At 39.2% G+C, this 23,525-nt stretch overlaps 1 protein-coding gene across 3 annotated transcripts; it reads right to left on the bottom strand.

The window, feature by feature from the left end:
- Nucleotides 1-230: 230 nt before the first annotated feature.
- Nucleotides 231-21,943, bottom strand: LOC132273656 (uncharacterized). 3 transcript variants are annotated; one of them, XR_009470209.1, is made up of 6 exons: nucleotides 21,734-21,942; nucleotides 19,549-20,537; nucleotides 19,212-19,425; nucleotides 18,123-18,205; nucleotides 1,089-1,281; nucleotides 231-765 (listed from the first exon to the last, which is right to left on the bottom strand). XR_009470209.1 is itself a non-coding variant. In XM_059774642.1 (6 exons), the coding sequence occupies exons 2-5, from the start codon at nucleotides 20,395-20,397 to the stop codon at nucleotides 1,207-1,209; spliced, it is 1,221 nt and encodes a 406-aa protein (XP_059630625.1). In that variant the 5' UTR covers nucleotides 20,398-20,534; nucleotides 21,734-21,943; the 3' UTR covers nucleotides 231-765; nucleotides 1,184-1,206. The 3 variants fall into 3 exon arrangements, 1 of the variants encoding a protein (XP_059630625.1); XR_009470208.1 differs by having other exon boundaries at nucleotides 19,549-20,534; XM_059774642.1 differs by having other exon boundaries at nucleotides 1,184-1,281; nucleotides 19,549-20,534; nucleotides 21,734-21,943.
- Nucleotides 21,944-23,525: the final 1,582 nt, after the last annotated feature.

Here is a 23,525-nt window from a genome sequence, read left to right as displayed (position 1 = left end):
TTAGGTGTTCAGACTCATTTCTCTGTATGGTGAATTTTCATCGGCTGGCATAACAATGACATGGCATGCTCATAATCATATATTTAGGGATCCATTACATTAACTAATTGCCATTCATCTCTATCTAGGGCTATAATCTCTTATAAATCATTGTCATTCCATCACATTGCGGAAAAGACTTGGGCCAGATGTCCCATGAAGCATTAGGTCTCATATCGATTCTTCCCACGTGCAAAGAAAAAACAAAATGTTATCAAACTCTACTTAGCATGTACCATTTTTCCATTACAAGTTTCATAAAAAAGAAAAGCTCACTATATCACCAAATGTTCCATGCGTTTTTAACAAATTACTTGAGTAATTAGGGTGCACCTTTGACAACAGAAAAAGCCTCATACAGAAAAGGTAAATAATGGGGAACTGAGATACAACATAAATTTACTAAACTTCGTATACAATCACCCAATTTGATTAACGAAAAGGTATATGGTAATGAAATGTCAGTTCGCCACAAAGTGGTTTGTGCCTACCAAGAAGGTTGCAGTGGCCGAAAGAGACCGTTGAAAAATCACCTGATCAAATTGTCAAATAATCAATTATCTACTATCAGATCGCTTCTGTCATTATCTTGAGACACAGCAAACAGCATTTGAGGCAGAATACTTGCCAAAGTAGAGGCAGAATAATCTTCTAGCGATTTCCTGGCAGCACCTCCAAACACGAGCTGTCTAACCAAGGTCGGAATGCTCCTTCATGGGTCAAATTCTGAATATATCATGAGCATCAGAACACGCTACACTATTTTTCAGTAGTTAATGACATATTAAAGAAGATGAGAACATAATATCAAAAACTAGTGGCTAATTATTAACATATTTCAATGGTTCTGGAAAAATATTAGTGCATTGTCCCGTGCAATCTTCCTACAAGGGCTGCTGAGAGGAATATAGATCAGAGACGAATATTAGTGCATTCGCGCTATCAGACTCGAATCTGATACCCTTCAATCTTGTCGGTACAAGCTTTTTCATTGCAAATTTAAAATCTAAAAATTCCATTGCAGCCTTAAGAGACTGTTGAAAAATCACCTGATCAAATTGTCAAATAATCAATTATCTACTATCAGATCGCTTCTGTCATTATCTTGAGACACAGCAAACAGCATTTGAGGCAGAATACTTGCCAAAGTAGAGGCAGAATAATCTTCTAGCGATTTCCTGGCAGCACCTCCAAACACGAGCTGTCTAACCAAGGTCGGAATGCTCCTTCATGGGTCAAATTCTGAATATATCATGAGCATCAGAACACGCTACTAGTATTTTTCAGTAGTTAGTGACATATTAAAGAAGATGAGAACATAATATCAAAAACTAGTGGCTAATTATTAACATATTTCAATGGTTCTGGAAAAATATTAGTGCATTGTCCAGTGCAATCTTCCTACAAGGGCTGCTGAGAGGAATATAGATCAGAGACGAATATTAGTGCATTCGCGCTATCAGACTCGAATCTGATACCCTTCAATCTTGTCGGTACAAGCTTTTTCATTGCAAATTTAAAATCTAAAAATTCCATTGCAGCCTTATCCTAAAATTTCAAGACATGCTAATTACATCAATTCACTACTCTGGTTCAAGTGAGTTGTAATTGATGCAACATCCTACCATTTGTCCATTATTTTGGATGGGGAACTTCAGAAGTAGTACATATTGTTAGCATATATGATAGCCACGATTTATGGAATGACTTATCATATTAGATTTTGATTTAGTTTCATTTCTTGTAATATGAGCATGTGCGTTTTTTTTTTTTTTTTTTAATCTACAAATACTAGAGCTGTGAATGAGTGATTAATCTCGTTCAATCCTTTACACAATTCTCTCTTTTTTCTTCTTTTTATATTTCTTCTCATATTGTATATAGATGACTGAAAAGTTGAGATATACGCCAAATATCAATTCAAGTAATTATATTCTTCAAGAGAGGAGGGAGGTGGGGAAGAAATACTGGACAAATGGTATGATGCAGTAACTTCGTCTGCTTCGTTTGTAACTCTAAAAACAGTTCTCAAGAATTTAGAAAATAGAAAACTGTATTCAGAAAACTTTAAAAGCCAATTCTCTGAAAACAGGTCCTTTATAACTGAGTTTTCATAAAACTAAGCCAAGCAGAGTTTTTTGTACAGTTTTCAGTTTTCTAAAAACAAAAAACTGTTCTCAGAGTTACAAACCAAGCAGGGCCGAGCTTGGAGTCCGTACTCAAGGGAGCTTCTTGCTTTGCTCTGAAGAAATGTTGATGGAGATCACACCGAGTTCCATGCACCTCCCCCCTATATGTACCTACCATAGGCGCCGGTGCAAAGGATAGAAAGTCTTCTGGCACCAAAAGTAGGTTCAATTATATGGTTCACTAGGCTTATGGAAACCATTCTTGACTGTTATGGATTGTATTAAATGTGGTAGCAGCTATTTTTGACTTTATTTTTCTTTGGTTTGTCTATATTTAGGCGGGCATATGTATTGGATCGATCAACTTGTGATGAATATTGAATATTAAATTGTGCTTTCACACATCTTCCTCCCTAATTCTTCGTCTCTTCTCCCTCTTCTCTCTTCTTCTCTCTTCTGGTTCTACATCACTCACACTACCCTTTCTACATCAAATGTCTACCTTAAACATATCTTCATTGCCTCCTTAGGAAGAAGGTGGACAGTGTGATTGAGAGGGTGAAAAAGAAATTTAGTTCAGAGGAGGTCCAACTTTCCAGCAGGCTCTGTATTCTTAATAGGGCAGGATTAAATTTTTCAACATGTGGTTTCAAGTTGTTCTAAAATGGTCTTACTAAAAGTTATAAAAGTTAAGAAGTTTCTAATTCAGAATTCTAGCATTATTGGAATGAGAAGATGTCCTGTAGCCTACAAATACTATATGCATCTTATCCTTAAATTATAAGTGATTCGATTTTGCAATTCTACTCACAGTTGCAACCCTGTCATTGTTCATCCCGAAAACCTAATTCCATATCCCTGTCCACTTTCCTTTAGGAATTTTATTTTACACCCAAAACCTGAAAAAAAAAATTCTGTCTAAATTTTTTTACCATCTCATACTCTAAAATTCCAATAACCTGTCACTTCTAAAGCAAATCTAACCAAGCACTTTTAGCCTAAAAACCCCAAAACCTTTCTCCCACCCTTTTATATCATTATCTCACACGTTGACATTCTTTGTCAACCACAAAGTCAACTATAAAGTATTGCTTGCAAATGCCTAAAAATAAAAATTTTCCAATCTAAACCATATTATTAGATTTAGTATTAGTTTGATATACCCAAAAATAAGCTATATATATTTTTTAATATTATAAAAAGATTTTGATGATATTTTCGGTTGACAAAAAGATGGTATGGATCGTCGATAGTATTGTAGATTGTGTTTTGGAATTTGAGGGGAGGGTGACTCCAGTGCAAATTATGACATTGTTTTGGTCTTCTACATTGATAGATAACTCCGGCTCTCAAATTTTAAGAGACATTATAGTCATTTAATATTATATTTAAAGATTCATTTTTTATGGGTAAAATGCAAAACAACAACCCCCCCCCCCCCCCCCCCCCCCCCCCGCGCCGGGCGGAACTACAAAAAACCTCCCCTAAACTATTGTTTTGTTGCAATTTACCCCATCAAGTCACCGGAAAAAGCAAAAGACCAGTTCACCCTTACTATAAAATGACGTACGTTTAATCCTTAGACTCATAAGTTGCTGACGTGGCTACTGAAATCTAATCAACCAATGGAATTTTGACAACACACCCAACTCCATCATTGTCATATTCTTATTTCATATTTCACCTTTCAAAAAACAAAAGTCCTTGGCTCCTCTTTGCTCTTCCTCTTCTTAGCTCCTTGCTTCCCCACCCGAGGGGGACTATATGAGGGGGTAACGTGATCCCTTCTGACGAACTCCTCTAACACAATGAATCATCGTAAAAGGAAATAATCAATCATACGGAGAAAATAAATCCAAATCCCTAGAACTGATTCACCATTTTTTTAGGTGATCAAGTTATGCTGGCGGTGATGGTGGTTACAAAAGTGGTGGGTGATGGCAGTGGCTTGGGTGGTTCAGTATGAATTATTTGAGTTTTCAAAAATTTATGGTCAAATTGGTTCGACTATGATGGTGGTGTTGGTGGGTTTCTAGGGTTCGATTGGGTAAATTGTTTGAGAGAAGTTTGTGACTCGATTGGTTGACGTTATGGTGGCGATGATGGCAATAACTAGGGTGGTTCAGTAGGAATTATTTGAGTTTCTAAAAATTTGTGCTTCGATTGGTTCAGCGATGATGATAGTGGCAGTGGCTTTGTAGGGTTTGATTGAGTAATTGTTCGACTTTTCAAGATGATGGAGAGAAGTTTATGGCTCGATTGGTTGGCGTTATGGTGGCAGTGATGGTCGTTGCAAAAGTGGTGGGTGATGGTAGTGGCTTGATTCAGTGGGTTTTTGGGTTCCATTGGGTTTGACAATGTGTGGTTTAATTGAGAAGGTGGTGGTTGAATTGATTGATGTTGAGGGATCGTGATGGTGGTGGAAGTGGTGGGATGGTGGCGATATGCACATCGCCATGGCTAAAGAGCAGAAGTGTTGACGTTTCAATTTAGGTACAAACAATGAAGTAGGCAATTGGGTTGTGCATGGTTAGGTGGTGTTTGGGTGTATAGTTATATGGTGTTTGGGTCTAGGTTTAAAAAAGGGTATGGTGTGGTGATCGCCCGTTGGCTCGTTCCTTTCTCAGACTTTTCCGGATTGCCATGGATAGACGTGCTTTGGTGGCCGATTGTTATCAGCTCAATAACGGTAGGCTCGCGTTGGATGTGTTTTCGGCCTTTCAGCATTGGGAGTTGGATGAGGTTGCAGGTTTGTTGGAGCTGTTGTACGGACAAGAGGTAGATAGTAGTGGCACTGACTCTCTGGTTTGGGTGCCTTCTATAGAAAGTAGTAATTGTCCAAATATTGCGTTGGATAAGCTTCCAAGAAAAAGATTGAATAGAAGTTTAAATTCAAAAACTGTTGCACAAGACTCCTTGGATAAATGGATACATAGAAAGAAGATTGGAGAAAGTTCAAAGTCTTTTGAACTGAGTTATCCACCTTGATTTGGGAGGATTTTGTATTTTATTTTATCTTGATCTGTTGTACAATATTATTCAAAATAATTTGTAACAATGATAAACATATATAAATTCTCTTCCGCACCTTCTGCTACGGTATGAAAAAAAACAGAATTTCCTACCAAAAATACTTGTATTCAAAAATTCTTTATGGTGTCAGAGCCAGTAACAATGGCATTAGCATCCACTCTCAAATATCCCTACCCTTCAAACCTCGATGTTGCAAACTTCATTTCATTGAAGCTTACTTCAACAAATTATTTGTTGTGGGAAACACAAGTACTCTGTTTTATTGAAAGTCAAGACTTGCTTGGCTTCATCACAGGAGAAACCATTACTCCAGAGAGAGAGAGGGAGATTGAAGGTTCCAATGGAACGGGAAGGATTGTAAATCTTGATTTTGTGTTATGGACACGCACTGATCGGCTAGTGAAAGCTTGGATAACGGCCTCTCTAACGGAAGAAGACATTCTTGGACTTCTTGTTGGTCTGAGAACAACTGTTGAAAGCTCTGGTTGATGCCTTTTCACAAAGCTCGCAAGCAAGAGAATTTGAGCTACTTCAAAAGCTTCAATATATGAAAAAGGGAACTTTTTCCCTAGCTGAGTACTTAAGAGATTTTCAATCCATTTGTGACCAGTTGAATGCAATTGGTAAACCTGTGTCTGATAAAAACAAAGTCTTTTGGTTGTTAAGTGGGCTAGGACCAAAGTATGAAGCATTTTCTACAACAATGTTGAAGCCACCAGTGCCAACTTATACAGATTTTATATCTCTTCTTCAAAGCCATGAATTAAGAAGCAAGGGGCATCAAAGTGAGGTGACTAATCATGCAATGGCCTTTCTTGGTCAGAAATCTAAAAATAAAAACAATCATAAACGTGGTGGTGGACAATCCTTTACATCAAAAGGAAGAGGTTTCCAACAAATTGGGTAACATGGGTCATTTTTTCTAGATGGAGATTCATCCAATCGACATCAAGAAACTTCAAGAACACAACCACAATACAAAAATAATGTGGTTGTTTGCCAAATATGCAAGAAAAGAGGGCAAGAGGCTCTTAAATGTTGGCATCGGTTTGACAACAGCTATCAAGATGAAGAAATTCCGAAGGCATTAGTGCAATGCAAATTTTTGAGTCTCAAGATGCAAATTGGTTCCCTGACACAGGAGCAACATCACACATTATTGACAACCCAGGTAAGCTCTCTAAATTAATTCCTTACAAGGGGTCAGATTTTGTCATGGTGGGAAATGGTGAGCGGCTACACATATTATATACAGGTCAGGGGAAAATATTTGGTAATAGAAAAACTATTCCATAAAAGGATGTTTTATTGGTTCCAAAATATTAAGAAAAATTTATTATCTGTATCACAACTTACAACTGATTATCCTTGTTCTTTCCACTTTGATGACGTTGGATTTGTGATTAAGGATCGAAAGGCAAAGGAGAAACTAGCCTTGGGGAGTAAACGTGAAGGACTCTAAGCCCTTGAGGAATCTAGAACCAAGGCCTTCTTCTCAAATCGTTTTCAGACCACTGATGAAGATGTCTGGCATATGCGGCTTGGTCATCCTCAACCAAGAGTATTGCAGTATCTACAATCTAATAAATTGATTTCTGTTAATAAGAAATCTCATGGCTTATACCTGAGTTGTCAACTTAGCAAAAGTTGTAAGCTTCCTTTCTATTCTACAAATAATAGGTGTGTGGAACCTTTGAATAAAATTCAATGTGATATGCGAGGATCGGCTCCTGTTTCTTCAATTCAAGGATTTCGGCATTATGTGGTGTTCATTGATGATTTTTCTCGTTTTCGTTGGTTTCATCTACTAAGAAGGAAGTCTGATTTTTTTGAAACATTTATAGTGTTTCATAAAATGGTGGAAAATCAATTTGACAAGAAAATTAAAAAATTTCAGTCGGACAATGGTGATGAATTTCTCAAGAAAGAGTTCCTTGACTATCTCCTTGATAAAGGAATTAATAATCAAATGCCATGTCCTGCAATTCCAGAACAAAACAGTATTGCTGAAAGAAAACACAGACGTATTGTAGAGTTGGGGCTTGCAATGATGATTCAAGCATTGGTTCCAAAACATTATTGGGTTGAAGCCTTTTCCACTGCTAATTTCTTAATAAACAGGTTGCCTTCTCCAATGCTAGCCATGGAATGTCCTTATACCATGTTGCACCAAAAAACTCCTTCTATTCTATGCTTCGAACTTTTGGCTGCCTATGTTTTCCATACCTTCATCACTACAGTAAAGATAAGCTTGATCCACGATCACTTCCTTGCATTTTCATGGGCTACAATGATAAGCATAAAGTATATCGTTGTCATCATCCTTCTACAAATCGGGTCTTTATTTCTAGACATGTGGTTTTCGATGAAAGAAAATTTCCTTTAATTCATCATATAACATGAATTTTGTTGAGCAGGGAAATGAACATCTTTCTGTATTTGACGAATGGATGAATCCTTGTGATGACACACAAATCTCAACACCTACTATCACAGATCAAGATAGAGCTAGAATGTTTAATGACTTTCAAACACAAGAATCAGCTGGTGAATCATATTTGTTGCCCAACGGCCCCAAAACAACAAGACCTATAGTTGGGATATCATCAAATCTGCCTCATTCTTCTTTTGAAAGTACTAGACCTGGTGATATGGTACAAGCTCCTCATGCTATGACCACGAGAAGCAAGTCAGGTATTCACAAACCCAATCCTAAGTTTATTTACAATACTGTTCATTCTATCATTCCGACTGAGCCAAAAAGCATTAGAAGTGCTTTAAAACATACATGATGGCGAACTGCTATGGTGGATGAGATTACAGCATTGAATGACAACCATACTTGGACACTAGTTCCACGTTCCCATGATATGAATGTTGTGGGCTGCAAATGGGTTTTTCGAACAAAACTTACATCAGATGGGAGTTTGGAAAGATTGAAGGCACGACTTGTTGCCAAAGGATATAGCCAACAAGAAGGGGTTGACTCCAACGAGACATTTAGTCCAGTAATTAAACCAGAAACTATACATACGATTCTCACCGTTGCCACAGTTAAAGGTTGGAGCATTAGACAACTGGATGTGAAGAATGCCTTTTTACACAGGTATCTTGAAAATCCAGTATATATGGGGCAAACTCCAGGATTTACTGATCCTAATGCACCACACCATGTTTGTCAACTCAACAGAGCATTATACAGTCTTAAACAGGCCCCTCGTGCATGGTTTGATCGCTTTAGTTCCTTTCTTATTGAGTATGGGTTCATTTGTAGCGTTGCTGATTCATCGTTATTTATTTACAAAGATAAAAATCATATTATTATTCTCCTTCTGTACGTAGATGATATCATCCTTTCAGGTGACTATTTCTCTCATAGACTCATAGTGGACTTGATTTCTGCTCTTGGTCGTACTTTCTCAATGAAGGATTTGGGACAATTGCATCATTTCTTGGGTATAGAGGTTCATAAATTGGATTATGGCCTTTTTCTTTCTCGGTCCAAATATGCGTGGGAGCTTTTGCACAGTGCATATATGGAAGGATGTAAACCCATTTCCACACCAATAGCAACTAAGTCAACTAATGTTGCAGGGGGAGAAGCCCCATATCATGATGTGACGGAGTATCGACGGATAGTTGGTATGTTGCAATATCTGACTATGACACGGCCGGATATTCTTAGGCCGTTAATATTGTTTGTTAATTCATGCAATCTCCCACAGTTAGCCACTTCAAGATGGCGAAACAAATTCTTCGGTATATTCATGGCACTATCCATCATGGATTGCGTTTATTAAAGCATAGCACTACCTTTTTGCATTTTCATATGCTGATTGGGTGGTTGTCTCTCCACTCGGGGATTCACCATCGGCTATTATACTTTTTTGGGTTCCAATTGCATCTCTTGGAGTGCTAAGAAACAACCAACTGTTGCAAGATCGAATTATTACCCAAAGCTGCTTTCACCATTCTTTGTGGCAAACTTGGTCTGTGGCCACATCCCCAGCCGAGTTTGAGGGGGTGTATAGAAAGCAATAATTGTCCAAATATTGCGTTGGATAAGCTTCCAGGAAAAAGATTGAATAGAAGTTTAAATTCAAAAACTGTTGCACAAGACCCCTTGGATAAATGGATACCTACAAAGAAGATTGGAGAAAGTTCAAAGTCTTTTGAACTGAGTTATCCACCTTGATTTGGGAGGATTTTGTATTCTATTTTATCTTGATCTGTTGTACAATATTATTCAAAATAATTTGTAACAATGATAAACGTATATAAATTATTCTGCTACGGTATGGAAAAAAGCAAAGAGTTTCCTACCAAAAATACTTGTATTAAGAATTCTTTACCTTCCTCTCAGGGGAGATTCGAGGTTCGTTCCCTATTCCATTGTCTCTCTGATTTTCACGGTTCTAATTTCTCTTGGAAGACGGTATGGCATTCCAAGGCTCCCCCTATAGTGGCCTTCTTTATATGGACTGTTGTTTGGGGCAAGATTTTGACCCTGGATAATTTGAGAAAGAGAAGACAGATTACAATCAATTGGTGTTGTTTATGCAAGAGGAGCGTCGAGTTTGTGGATTATCTTCTTTTGCATTGCCCTGTAGCTCAGGACTGTTGCAGCCTTATCTTTGGCCTTTTCGGCGTCCATTGGGTTATGCCTCGGTCCTCGAGGGGTTTGATTGACGCTTGGCGAGGCTATAGTGTGGGAGCCCATGCCCGTGAGTGTTGGAGGGTGGTTCCCCTTTGTGTTTGGTGGTGCTTATGGAAAGAGTGGAATAGAAGATCTTTTGAAGGGGGGGAATCTTCCTTAGGGGCTTTGAAGTTTCAAATTATTAGCTCTCTCTTTAATTGTGTTTTGGGGAGAAATTGTATATCCATTAACGAGTTTATTGATTTTTTGGGTTCGATGGGTCCTTAGGACCTTGTCTCTTGCTTCGGCCTCTATATAGCTCTTGGGATACGTTCCCCGTTTGAATGCTTTCTAATACATTTTATTTAAAAAAAAAAAAAAAAAAAGAGTATTATTGTCTTTTATTGTTGTGAAGGATGGACAGTGGGCAATCAGAATTTCGTTATCTGAAGAAATTGATCCGACCATGGTTCCGCTGATTGAAACACGTTCTGGAAAAGCGGATTCGGGTTCACCGGCGGCGTCGGCTAGCATCCCTCGTTTGTCTCTCAGGGATGGAGGTGGGGTTGGTCCTAAACCGGGTTTCCAAAAGGTGGAGGTGCTGAACAGTCGGGCTCAAGGTTAGGGACGAGTGAATCGCCACGCGCACAAGGCGAGTGGTAATAGGAAGGCTACGTTTGGGACACGTGGTTGGAGGAAAAATGATGCCCGTTACGAGCGGATGACAGCTGGCCTTCCTCGTGCCGAGTCACGTGCTTCTCAGGGTATTTTGAATTCAGGTTCTGTTGGGCCAGATAGTGTTGGGCCTAGTTTGTGTGGGGCTCATGTTGCGGGCTCAAAAGTGACTAGGAAGGACCTTTTTGAATGGGGTGGGCTGGGCCATCCTCTGGGCCGGGGCTCTTTACTAAGTCCATTAAGCAGGATGGACGATTTAAGCGTTCTGGGCCTCTCTTTTCTTCTGGACCAGCTCAGGTGAAGTCAAGCTTGGCTAAGGCTAGGATAGTTAAATGGGGCCCGAATAATCAACTCTCAATCTCTCTTCAAGGTGGGCAGCCTAACCCATCTATAGAAGTGGTCTAAAGCCTTGTCACTCAAGATCCTACTTCGGACACGTCATAGAGAGATTCGACCTCACGTTTTTGGTCGACGAAGGAGAAGGCGAAATGGGTGAAGGTGAGCTCGAAAATGACGAAAGGGGCTGGGGCTTGTCCAAAGACTTTCCGGCATGGGTTGTGTTGTCAGAATCGGCTCTCGGGTAACATATTTGAGCTTCTTCAGTCGGGGTTTTTGGGTGATGACGAGAAAGGCGATTGTGCCTCCATGAAGAAGGATGGTCTCTCTCAAAGCTTTTTGAAGCAACTTGGTAAGAAGTGGACTAGAAATGACAAATAGAAGTGGGTTGCGCGTAAGGACCCCCATTCGTGTCCAGGTATGTCGGTTCCTTTTCAAGATTGGAATTCTTCATCTACTTCTATCTCCGCTTCTACTCCTTGTGAGTTGCTGGGGGGGGGGGGGGGGGGGGGGGGCGCCTGTTCCTGAGGTTGATTTGGTGGAAGGGTTGAGTTCTACGGTTGGCTCAGAGTTTAGTTTGGGATTGTTGGGCTGTCAGAAAGGGATGGGACGGTTTGCTTGTCTGGTGACAGGGATTTTGATCGATTTTGTGTCGGGATTGCTGAGACTTGTTCGGAGTTTTCTTTAGCCTCTCGATATGATTCTTCAGGGGAGGAGATGGGCAGGTCGGTTAAGTCTCTTTTGGGTGGATTGGAAGGGTTGTGTTCTTCCTTAAAAGGAGACCCAGTGGCTTGTCTGAAGGGTCCTGTGCCTGAAGTGGTGACTGTTTGTGTGGGTAAAGATATCAAAATTTCTATCAGTGAGGAATCAGCTTCTCTATTGGTAAAGGAGTTACAGAAACACAGATTTCTGCATGATGATCAAACTGTTGATTGTAACCTGGTCCCGTTCACCCAGAATGGTGTGTTGGATTATGGAAAGGACTGGCCGTCACCTGTCGAGGAGGCAGTGGAGGCCAAGGGAGATGTGACAGATGGAAGCAGGTTGAAACAGGGCAGCTCTCTTGGTATGATTTTGTGGGAGGAGGAGGGACTTGGTAATTTGGGGGTGGTTGACCCTTTGGCTGTTGTTCATCCAGAGGAGGTGGACAGCAAGGTGCGTCGGCAGGAAGGTGAGGACACTGGAATGGAATGGGTTAAGGCTAATATTGGGGTTACTAGTGATCTGTTGGGAGTCTCCTGCAAGGGTAATCGTGATCAGGCCTTAGCAATCCTTCAGGCCACGGCAGAGGGGAGAGAAGGGGAGATGATTCAATTTTCCAGACGAAGGAGTAGGAAGAAGAAGAACCTAACTCCAAGGAAAGGAGAAAGGGAGTTAAGGAATTTGTGTTCTGAGGTGAATTATGATAGGGTGATTTTGGGGGGGGAGGGGGGGGGGGGGGGGGGTTGTTGGGGTTGGTTAAGGGGGGAAAGGGGGTGATTGTTTCCCCATGAAGTTTCATTTTATCATGGAATGTCCGTGGTCTAAATGATCCGGGCAAGCGAAGGGTGGTGAAGATGGCGGTGAGGAAATGGGGGGTGCACTTGGTGTGTTTCCAAGAAGCAAAGGTTGATTCTATGTCTGATCATGTGGTGAAAAGCTTGTAGGGCAACCGGTTTGTCGAGTGGGAGGCGCTGGATGCTGTCGGGACCTCAGGAGGTGTCCTTATCATGTGGGATAAGAGATGGTTAGCAAAGGTGGATGTTTGCAAAGGGAGATTTTCTCTGTCATGTACCTTTGCGATGGAGGAGGATGGATTCTCTTGGGGTTTTTCTAGGGTGTATGGGCCGATTGACGATGGTGTGAGGGATGGTTTGTGGGAGGAGTTGAGTGGGGTGAAAGGGAGGTGGTCTCTTCCTTGGTGTGTAGCAGGAGACTTTAATGTGGTTAGATCCCCGACGGAGAGATCTACTGATGGTCCGTGGACTCGGGCTATGATGCACTTTTCTGACTTTATTGATGGCCACCAGCTTATTGATCTCCCTCTTGAGGGAGCTTCCTTCACTTGGTCCAGTGGAAGGGAAGCTCCAACTTTCTCTCGCTTTGACAGATTTTTGATTTCCGGTGAATGGGAGGAGAAGTTCCCGGACGTTGTTCAGGCTGGTTTGGCTAGGGTGACGTCGGATCACATTCCCTTAGTTTTGGACTGTGGAGGCTTGAGATCTCGCAACACTCCTTTTAGATTCAAGAACATGTGGCTTCGTGCGGATAATTTCCAGGAATGTGTGCACTCTTGGTGGGAGGAGAACCTGGTGGTGGGTACCTCGAGCCATATTCTCGCAGGAAAGCTTCGACTCCTGAAAAGGTGGAAAAAGGAGGTGTTCGGGAGTTTGGTGTGGAGGAAGAATAGAGCTTTGGCTGATATTGCTGAGATTTATAGATTGGAAGGGGAGGTGTCATTTCTGATTCTCAACGTAGTAGGAGAGCAACTTGTCAGGCAGAATGTGTGGAGCTTGCTTTTTTAGAGGAAATCTCGTGGCGCCAGAAATCTCGGGCATTGTGGCTTAAAGAGGGAGACCGGGATACAAAGTTTTTTCATAGAACTGCTAATGCTCATAGGAGGACTACTCAAATTGGGCAGATGTGTGTGGATGGTTCAGTCTTGACTTCGAAGGAGGTGGTGCGAAGAGGTATTGTCTCTTTCTACCAACGGCTGTATTCTAAGCCTCTTCATTGGAGGCCACGTCTTGATGGTCTTCACTTTGATTCCATTTCTGCTTTGGAAAGGGATGGGTTGGAAAGTCCCTTTTCGGAGGAGGAGGTGCTGAAGGCTTTAAAGAGTTGCAATGGTGATAAGTCTCCAGGCCCTGATGGTTTCACGATGAGATTTTTGTTGGAGAGCTGGGAGGTGGTTTGGTATGAGATTATGGGCACTTTTCATGAGTTCCATTCCACGGGGCGGTTTGAGAAATCGCTTAACGCATCTTTCATTGCGCTTTTATTCCTAAGAAGGGTGGCGCTTCTAATATCAAGGATTTTAGACCTATTAGTCTGATTGGGTGCATCTACAAACTCATCGCAAAAGTTCTTGCATTTAAATTGAGGGAGGTCCTGGATGGAGTTATTTTTGAGTCTCAGAATGCTTTCATTGGGGGTAGACAGATCCTGGATTCTGCCCTTATTGCCAGCGAATGTGTGGATGCTAGACTTTGTAGTGGGGCTCCTGGTGTTCTTTGTAAGCTAGATATCGAGAAAGCCTATGATCATGTCTGCTGGAATTTTTTGTTCTATCTGTTGGAGAGGATGGACTTTGGTGAGAAATGAAGGAAATGGATTGTTTCATGCGTTTCCACTGTCAGGTTTTCGGTGTTGGTGAATGGGTTTCCTTCTGGTTTCTTCGGCAGTTCTCGTGGGTTAAGGCAGGGGGACCCTCTTTCCCTTTTCCTTTTTATCATTGTTCTGGAGGCTCTTAGTAGGTTGATGAGAAGGGTGGTAGAGTTGGGTTTTATCAGGGGTTTTAAGAATGGCCCTGGCTCAGCTCAGCAGTTGGAGATCTCTCATTTACTTTTTGTGGATGACACCATCGTTTTTTGTGAGGTAGAGGTGTCACAGTTAAGGTATCTAAGATGTGTGTTGGTTTGCTTTCATGCTGTTTCTAGCTTGAAAGTTAATGTGGGGAAGATCGTGATTATTCCTGTCGGGGAGGTTCAGGAGGTGGACACTCTGGCTGCTGTTTTAGGGTGTGGGACACAACGCTTTCCTATCTCGTATTTAGGTTTGCCGCTGGGGGACTCAGCCAGGAGGGTGGGAAGTTGGAAGCCGGTGATTGAGCGAGTTGAGAGAAGATTAGCGGGTTGAAAAAAGCAATATCTGTCAAAGGGTGGTAAAGTTACGTTAGTGAAGAGTACTCTGTCAAGCCTCCCAATGTACTTTCTATCGCTCTTTCGGATTCCAGTCTCTATTGTTGGAAGAATTGAGAGGCTTAACGGAACTTCCTGTGGGGGGGGTCGCGGAGAGGAGTTCAAGTATCATCTTGTCAAATGGGAGCAGGTTTGCAGGCCTTTTCGATTGGGAGGGCTTGGAATTAGGAGATTGGCCCCTTTCAATAGTGCTCTTCTTGGTAAGTGACTTTGGAGATTTGGCAGTGAAAGACACAGATTATGGAGAAGGGTTATTTCGTGTCGCTTTGGGGAGGAGAGAGGAGGGTGGTCAGTTAGACCAGTCAGGTTTGCTAGTGGAGTGGGGGTGTGGAGGGCCATTGGAAAGAGTTGGGATGTCTTTTCCAAACATATTAAATTCAAAGTTCGGGATTGAAGGAATGTCCGGTTTTGGGAGGATTCATGGTGTGAGGATAGGCCATTGGCTCTTCTGTTCCCCAGGCTCTTCAGGATCGCTGTTGACATGCTGACTGCTATCGCCTTGATAGCGGAAGGTTGGCTTGGGATGTGTGCTTCCGGCAAGCTTTTCAGAATTGGGAGCTGGATGATCTCACTGGGTTTTTGGCTCTTCTCTACAAATAAGAGGTAGAGGGTACTGGTGCTGACTCTTTGATTTGGGTGCCTTCTCCTCAGGGGATGTTCCAGGTTCGATCCTTTTTTGTGTGCCTCTCTAGTTTTCATGGCACCTCATTCCCTTGGAAGACGGTGTGGTTGTCTAAGGCGCCTCTTAGGGTGGCTTTTTTTGTGTGGACTGCAGCCTGGAGTAAGATTTTGACTTTGGACAACTTGAGGAAGCGAAGACATATCATTGTTAATCGGTATTGTCTTTGTAAGGCTAATGGAGAGTCAGTGGATCATCTTCTGTTGCATTGTCCTGTGACTCATGATTGTTGGAGTTTGCTCTTTGGTTTGTTTGATATTCATTGGGTCACGCCTCGGACCTCTTAGGAGTTGTTGGATGTTTGGAGGAGCCAATGGGTGGGGGCTCAGGGGAGAGTTTTTTGGAGGGTGGCCCCTTTTTGCATTTGGTGGAGCCTTTGGAAAGAGAGGAATGGTAGATCTTTTGATGGGAAGGAGTCCTCCATTGGAGTGCTAAAATTTTCTGTTATTTGTACCCTTTTTTGTTGGGGTTAGGGGAGAGACTACTCTTCTCTTGAGGATATTGTTGACTTCATGGGCTCTTTGAGTTCATAGGTTCCGTTTTGTTTTTGTATAGCTTGGGACGCGTTCCCCTTTTAAAAGCTTTTCAATACATTTTACTTATCAAAAAAAATTTCTAAATGTGGGTCACGTGACAGCACATGCGGTCGGAGCATTGACAGATGGAGTCGTCTGCAACAAAAATCTATAGTTTAGGGAGTTTCTTACAATTTTTGTAATTCAGGGGGTTTGTTGCAGGTTTACCAATAATTCAGGTTTTTTTTTTTTTTTTTTTGCATTTTACCTTATTCAAAGTTGTCTAAAGTCATTCCCAAAAAGTCAAAAACAATTATTTAATGTTATTCCTACAGTAGCATAAATATGATGTAATTAGGTGAAATGGGATGGAAACTAACAATCAGAATATTATTGCAGAGTCAGACATTTTTAGAACATCAATATATGAACCATCACTAGATCCTGAGAGTTGTGACATCTGATTTAAAAACAAAAAAAGCCATTGGTAAGGGCATTGATTGCATCATCAATAATATTCCAAAGGATCAAATAACAATAAGAAGGCATAGTGTTCTTTGTTGGATTTTGCTTCAATTTTTTATTTTCCTTTTGTTGGATGATAACGGAGAATGTCTCCCACCCCCTTCGGGGGAGCAGGACTACCCTTCAAATACCTATAATGTTATGTCTTCTGCTTCAACGTTCTTGAGTTTCTTTTCAATAGTTTCTGTTATTCATTTCCAGTTAACTTTTTTATGGATCATAAAGGAGTTAAAAATGTAGATTGATGTCAGTTTCCTACTTTATAACCATGGAAGGACAAAAACTTTTTAGTGTTGCCTTTGCTACACAACCACTAAAAATTATGAAGCAATGAAGGTGGATAAAACACAGGAATTTCAGTGTTATTAAAGGCGCGCCTAGGCGCTAGGCGCACGCCTAGGCTCGAGGCGCAGATCTAGTGCCTATTGTCATCCCAGGCTCATTGATGTTTACTAGGCGCACGCCTCGGTTGCGCCTCGTCCTATTTGTTAGGTTGTGCCTAGGTACGCCTCATTGTTTTTTTAAAAAAAAAAAAACAATTATTCTATTTCTTAAGTCAAAAAAGCTACTTTTGGAAACTTAATAAACTAATAAGAAAGCCAAAGCTTATGAGAGAAGGAACTTTTGTTCAAAAGAATAAACAAATAAGAAAGCCCAAGAATCAAAGTATGAACATAGGAAGGGTGAGACTGTGAGACCAACGACAAAGCCCTAGTTGCAGAGACAAACGATGAAGCCATGTCAATTCTTTCTTCTCTCTCCTCTCCTCTACTTCTCTCTCCTCTCATCTTCGCTTACTTCTCTCTCTTCGTCTAGTTCTCTTCTCTCTCTGTCTTTTCTTTTTTTTTGGGCTTTGTTTTTCCTACCTTTTTCTTCACACTTTCTCTCTCTTCTCATCTACTTCTCTCACTTCATCTACTTCTTTTGTCTCTGCATCTTTTTTTTTTTTGGGCTATGCTTTTTTTCCTTTTCTTGTTAAGAGGTTTTTTTTTGTTAATAGATTTATTTCTTTTTGTGCTCTGTTTTTCCATTAAAAAAAACAAATTCTGTTTTGCCTTTCAAGAAAATAAATTTGTGCTTTGTTTTATGGTTCATGCTTATATGATCAATGGATTTATATTTGATATTAATTTTTAGAATATTGATACGACTTATGAGATATGAATGCTTTTATGGTAGTTTAAAATTTCAATTGTACGCCTCACGCCTAGGCCCCAAAGGACCTCTAGCGCTTTGGTGCGCCTTGAGCCTTTAATAACATTGAGGAATTTGTACTATTTCAGTAAGATACATAGCATAGGACCTGTGAATTCAAGCTTAACACTACTGCCACTTATAAAGACAACAAGTAGGAGGGGGAAAATAAAAACAAAAAGGCATGCATTCCAGAAGAATGGGAACTAATAATTGTACTTTACATATAAAATATTTAATTTTTCTTGCACGTAACAGATATTGATATTTATAGAACAATATTACTTTGTATTTAAAATTATAAATAGTGTTTAAACTTTGTCTACAAGCTGTTCCACAACCAAACACCTCACTTCAATGTTCTTTTCGATGGGTTGAATGATAATGTATTATGTGGCTATATCACGTGACAAACCAAAAGGCCAACAAACCAAGAAGTGCACACACAAACAAGATACACACCTGCATCCAATAGAAAAAACCACGTAAGAGATTCAGCGCTTTACGTCGATCAAATCGGGCTTCAGAAATCTTGCTTTTAAGATCTGCATGATTTAAGAAAAACGAAAAATTATAAGGAATTTCCAAAAGTTTCTCACAAATAAAAATTTGAATCGAGTTGGATCTGAACTGAAAACAAAAACAAAAGAACCGGGAGAATCATGCACAAATAATTTCTGAGATATAACGTCAAGCAGTGAGAGAATCAAACCCAGAGCAAAACAAAAACTTAGTATGTTAAAATGACATGCAAGAAAGAGATTTGAGAATGATAAGGAAGAAAAACATTGAAATTTTGTGTAAGGAAGGAGATGTCATCGTGACAGATATGGATGTGAGTCTGTGGCAATCCAAAGCAGTCATGGGGAGATGAAATGAAGATTTTGATACCCAGCAATTAAACTATTAAGCAATAATTAATAGACAAGGGTAAATATCACAATAATGGAGTTTAAATTGTAGCGGGTAAAGAAACCTAGGAAAACGTGGACACCATGATAGTAATCACAAGATATAACATCATTACAAGATTTGGGTGCTTATAAGACAATTGTATCTTCACTCTTCAAAATGGCTAAAGCTCAGTTCAAGTCATGAATAGGGGTTGCTAGAAGGTAAGGAAGCACATTCTAATTCTAAATACATGCAAATAACAATAGAAGTTGTTGAGCGAATAGCTATTTCAAAATCATAAGAATTTTTCATCCCCATGATAACCAGGAATTCAAAAGTTCATGGTGCTTTAGGAAAACATAAGGCAAGTAAGAAAAGAATAAGATAGATGGAAACTACTAAAAACAAGGAATAATTTGAAAACAACTTCGTAAATGAAAGAATATATCTATTAGCATTTAGTCAAAATATCTACTATTGAGCAATTGATGTCCAAACTGTACAATTAGGAAAAAACAATTATAAAAGAACATATTGGTTGGGTGATCTCATTTCTAAGTTGATAGTGTCGTCAAAGTTGCATCATACCATTGTTGTGGTGATACTCAAAATAGAAAAAAACAACTTCAATGGCAGAGAAAAAGGCATTCAACTTACCATCATAGTGATCAAGATATGATTTGCCGATATTACTTGCTTGGTAAAATAGTGATCCCGAGCAACGCAAGTCTATATTACGTTGCACTGGCTTTCTCGCCTTTATATTATGCAAAAGCTCTTCATACTCCTCCTGGTCATAAGGTCTTTTGAGAATACTCACGACCTTCTCCCTAAACTGAGATTTCTTGCTTTCACTTGGATGTCCCAGACACTGCCAATTGTCACCCGCCAGATAAACAAATGTAAAACAACATAACAATTCAACAAAAAAATGTAAACAAATTTTAAAAACAGGCATGAGCCAAAAAAATTTACAGCATAGGAGGATACGTACAGATGAATCAAACATTTTTGAAGGTACAAATGGATTCTCTGATGGAGCACTATCTATGTCTAATATTTCTACATCAGATGAACTATCAATATCCTCTTCTTCATACTTTACCCTCTTTCCATTCTCAGTCACGAAAACAATGCAATCACCTTCCTGTTCCAAACAATTCAGGAATGCTCGGTAGCATTCATCCACCATACCATTTTCCATAGTTTTGGGTCTTTCCACCTTATCTTTCCCAATAATGTACCTCGAAGTCTTTTGTGTTTCAATCTTGTCTTTGCTCGGAACATCAGTCACATCTTTACGAGCTTCTATCTTCTCTCTATTCGAAAATTTCCCTGATTTTCTTGAGGTTTGGGCCTCAGGCTCGTTATCCAACCCATACTTCTCCTTGTACCTTATTAATAAAGACCTCCCGCCCGTCATAGTTACCTCCAGTTTATATGAATTCCCATATTCCCTCAAATTCTCCAAGAACATCTTATATTGAGGGTCCATGTCGTCTTCTTCATCACGAACACGTTCCTCACTTTCCCTGACTGTCCCATCTTCCTTTAAATTCTCCAAGAACATCTTATATTGAGGGTCCGTGTCATCTTCTCCATCACGAACATCATCATGACTTTCCCTGACAGAGTCTGCTGGTTCTCTATTATTCAAATATGACTCAATCATCATCAATTCCATCACCCAATTGATTCTCTTCCAATGTTCTGCAGTAAGCTCAGAATTTCCAGTACCAAGCAGCCTTCTCTTCAATGTCCTCACCAGTCTCTCATCATTCTGTGTTGATGATGAGAGACTGGCGAGGCGATTGACCCAGAAACAAAGATCAAAGAGCCCCATATTAACCCAGAAACCAACTTAGTAACCCCAAACACCAAACTTCTTTTTTTTAACCAAACTTCTTTTTTTCCCCTTGTTTTCTCAAGAAATACAACAACTCTTTCATATAACCAAACCCCAATGTACAAAAAATAATTCTGCTAAAAAATGAAAATAAATAAATAAACTGAAGTTAGATAACGAATAATGTAGTTTTAAGCAACACGCACAAATCAAACTACAACAAACGACAACAAAGTTATACATCAAAAAAAATAAATAAATAAGCAATCTTAAAATATTTTGCTAAACCTAAGTCACTCAGAGTGGGAGTAGGAACGACAACGAGCGCGAGAGTGGAAAAATCTAAAATTTAGTCAAAGTGAGAGCACTTGGAGAGCTTTTGTACACGTGTACGCTAGTGTGCATAATTTTATTTTTTTTAGTATATTTGTACATATGCTAAAGGCCGTTATATATATATCTATATTTTTGATAAGTGTACATATGCTAAAGGCCATTATATACTTTGTGAAATAATAAAAATGTAATTTCATAAGTACTAGAAAATGCGTTTGAGCTATAAGAAAACTTATTTCTTCAGTTAGAGATACAACAAATTTAATAATAATTAAAATAAAAAATTATAGTATATTTTTATTTTTTAAAAAATGCAACCTTAGAAATCTATATATTTATTTTAGATTCTTAAAGAGATACTGTTTAATTTTTAGTACATAAAATGATTAATTTCAAGAATTATAAAACAATAAACTTCTTAATTAAATAAAGTAAAACTAAAAAGTATCTTATAAAATATACACTGCACACACACACACACACATTTTATACTTTTACAATTAAATAATGAAACAAAAGTGATCAATATAAACAGGCATCAATACGGCATGGATTTGTTATTCATCTTTAATATTGTAGGTTTATTCTTAGTTCTGCACATTTTTAACCGTTTTTATTCCATAATAGATACAATTTTGATAATTGTCATATAATATTAAATGTTACATGTTGAATTCACAAATTGTGAGAGACGCTCTCAAGTGCCATACCGTGCACGGGAGAGTGGCACCTTTTCAGAATGATTGTGTGGCTTAATGGTAATCCTAACTTCAACACATCAAAATAAAAAAAAATAATAATTAAACAGACTCACACATCCACAATTGCCCCCTATTGACCTTAACATTTCAGTTGAAAAGGAGATGAAGAAACCCTAGACTAAGCTCTAGTAAACACTAACACAAGAATATACTTAATAATTTGAGTTACAAGGTAGATATTATATGAAGAATCATGTCTTTATATATAATACGTGTAAATCAAGTATGAAATTTACCTCAGCAAAGAAAATGTGGTCGACGAGAGGCGAGTTCCACTCACAGAGATCTAGGAAGCGAGTACAAAAGCTCCACAATTGCCCCCTTTTGTACAAGAATATGCTTATCTAGCGACAGACTTTTTCTTTTTTCTTTTTTCTTTTTTCTTTTTTTCCACCGAGATGTAGCGAGTAGTAAAGTTATTGAGCAGGGCTTTATACTCACTCACCCGTACATGCAGAATAGCCACTCCCCCAAATATCGTTCATTTTTTTTTTTGGTATCCGTGGGATGAGCTCTTCTAACATCTGTCTATTTTCACTTTCTTGATTGTGGTTTAAAAAAAAAAAAAAAAAAAAAAATTTGTAGAATTTAAATAATAAAATAGTTTTTTTTTTTTTTTTTTTTATCTATGATAATAATTGTTTTCTCTTGTTTTTTTCTATCTAACCATATAAAGCCAAATGAAATATTAGTTATCAAAAACGAAAAACGTTAAAGTGCAAAAAAACCTTAGATAATATAGGTTTTGTACATAATGCATTCCTCATTTTTAAATTTGAGCGCTGTGGATCTCTAATTTCCAAGAAATACGCATTTTAGTCCATATTTTTCAAAAAAAGTATAAATAACCCCTCATTTGACCAATTTTTGGCAAAAAATAAATAAAAAACTCGATTTTGCCATTTTTCTTCTTATGTTGCCCCTCACATAATGTGCATTTACACCCCAACCAACCCATTTCCTATATGCTCTCTCTCTCTCTCTCTCTCTCTCTCTCCATAACTAGATTACCACCACTACCTCTGCCGCTCACCACCATAACCGTTTCTCAATTAGTTGGGACTGCACTAAGTATTTTCCCTTTCTCCTCTCTTTTTATTCTATCGTGTATATACACACACAAACACCAAGCAAAACCTTCCTTTTTCAAATTGGGCTTTAATTTCAATTAATTGCAATTAATTCTCAATTATAAGGCAAGAATTCCTGCCCAATAGAGGGACCGGTGCCGACCGATGATGAGAGAGAGGGTTGGGAGGATATCGGTGGCTAATATTAGTCGTGGGTTTGAGAGGAGGACCGCAGTCTGAAACTGACTCTTCTTCACTTGTTCTTGTAACGGGTGATGCACCTCGAGAATAATCGTTCGACAGCGCGCGTAAACTTGTCAAACAGGCCTTCACCATCCCACCTCTACCATTGTTACCATTAATGAAGTGGTCTTATGTATTGATTGCAAAAGAATCAAACTTTTGGGGCTCTGCTCTTCATATAGTAAAACAAAATCTATGGTTGTTGCATAAGGCTGCCATGGCGGGGTTACGGCGATTGCAGCGTTACTTGCCATTGAATAGAGACCCATTTGGTTAATACATATATATATATATATATAATCTATGGTTCAATGGTGAAGCGCTTGCTTTTAAGATCATTGGTTTGGATCCAACTAGTGACGACTTAAATCCACCATTGAAACCCACCATTGACCTGATATATGTGTGTGTGTATTTATTGAAGCCCACCATTGTTCAGGACTTAAATCCACTATAGAAACCCATCATTGTTCAGGACTTAAATCCGCCATTGAAAACCACCATTGAACTATATATATATTGTGGGTACATATAATTATTCATTGAAACCCACCATTGAAACCATATATTGAAAAAACTCTATGTTACATGGATATTGTAGGGGGGGAAATCTCACCCTCCAATTAGAATCTGACATATCACCAAAGGAAATCCCAATAAAATAACTATCTTGGGCGAGCTAAATATTAGGCCCAAACTATCTTGTGCAGTCCAC

The sequence above is a fragment of the Cornus florida genome, unplaced genomic scaffold, assembly GCF_030987335.1.
Source record: "Cornus florida cultivar Cherokee Brave unplaced genomic scaffold, ASM3098733v1 CherokeeBrave_3.0.0_Hap2_Chr09, whole genome shotgun sequence".
Classification (NCBI taxonomy): domain Eukaryota; kingdom Viridiplantae; phylum Streptophyta; class Magnoliopsida; order Cornales; family Cornaceae; genus Cornus; species Cornus florida.
The sequence above is the reverse complement of the archived record's forward strand: the minus strand, read 5'-3'. Positions and strand labels throughout refer to the sequence as shown.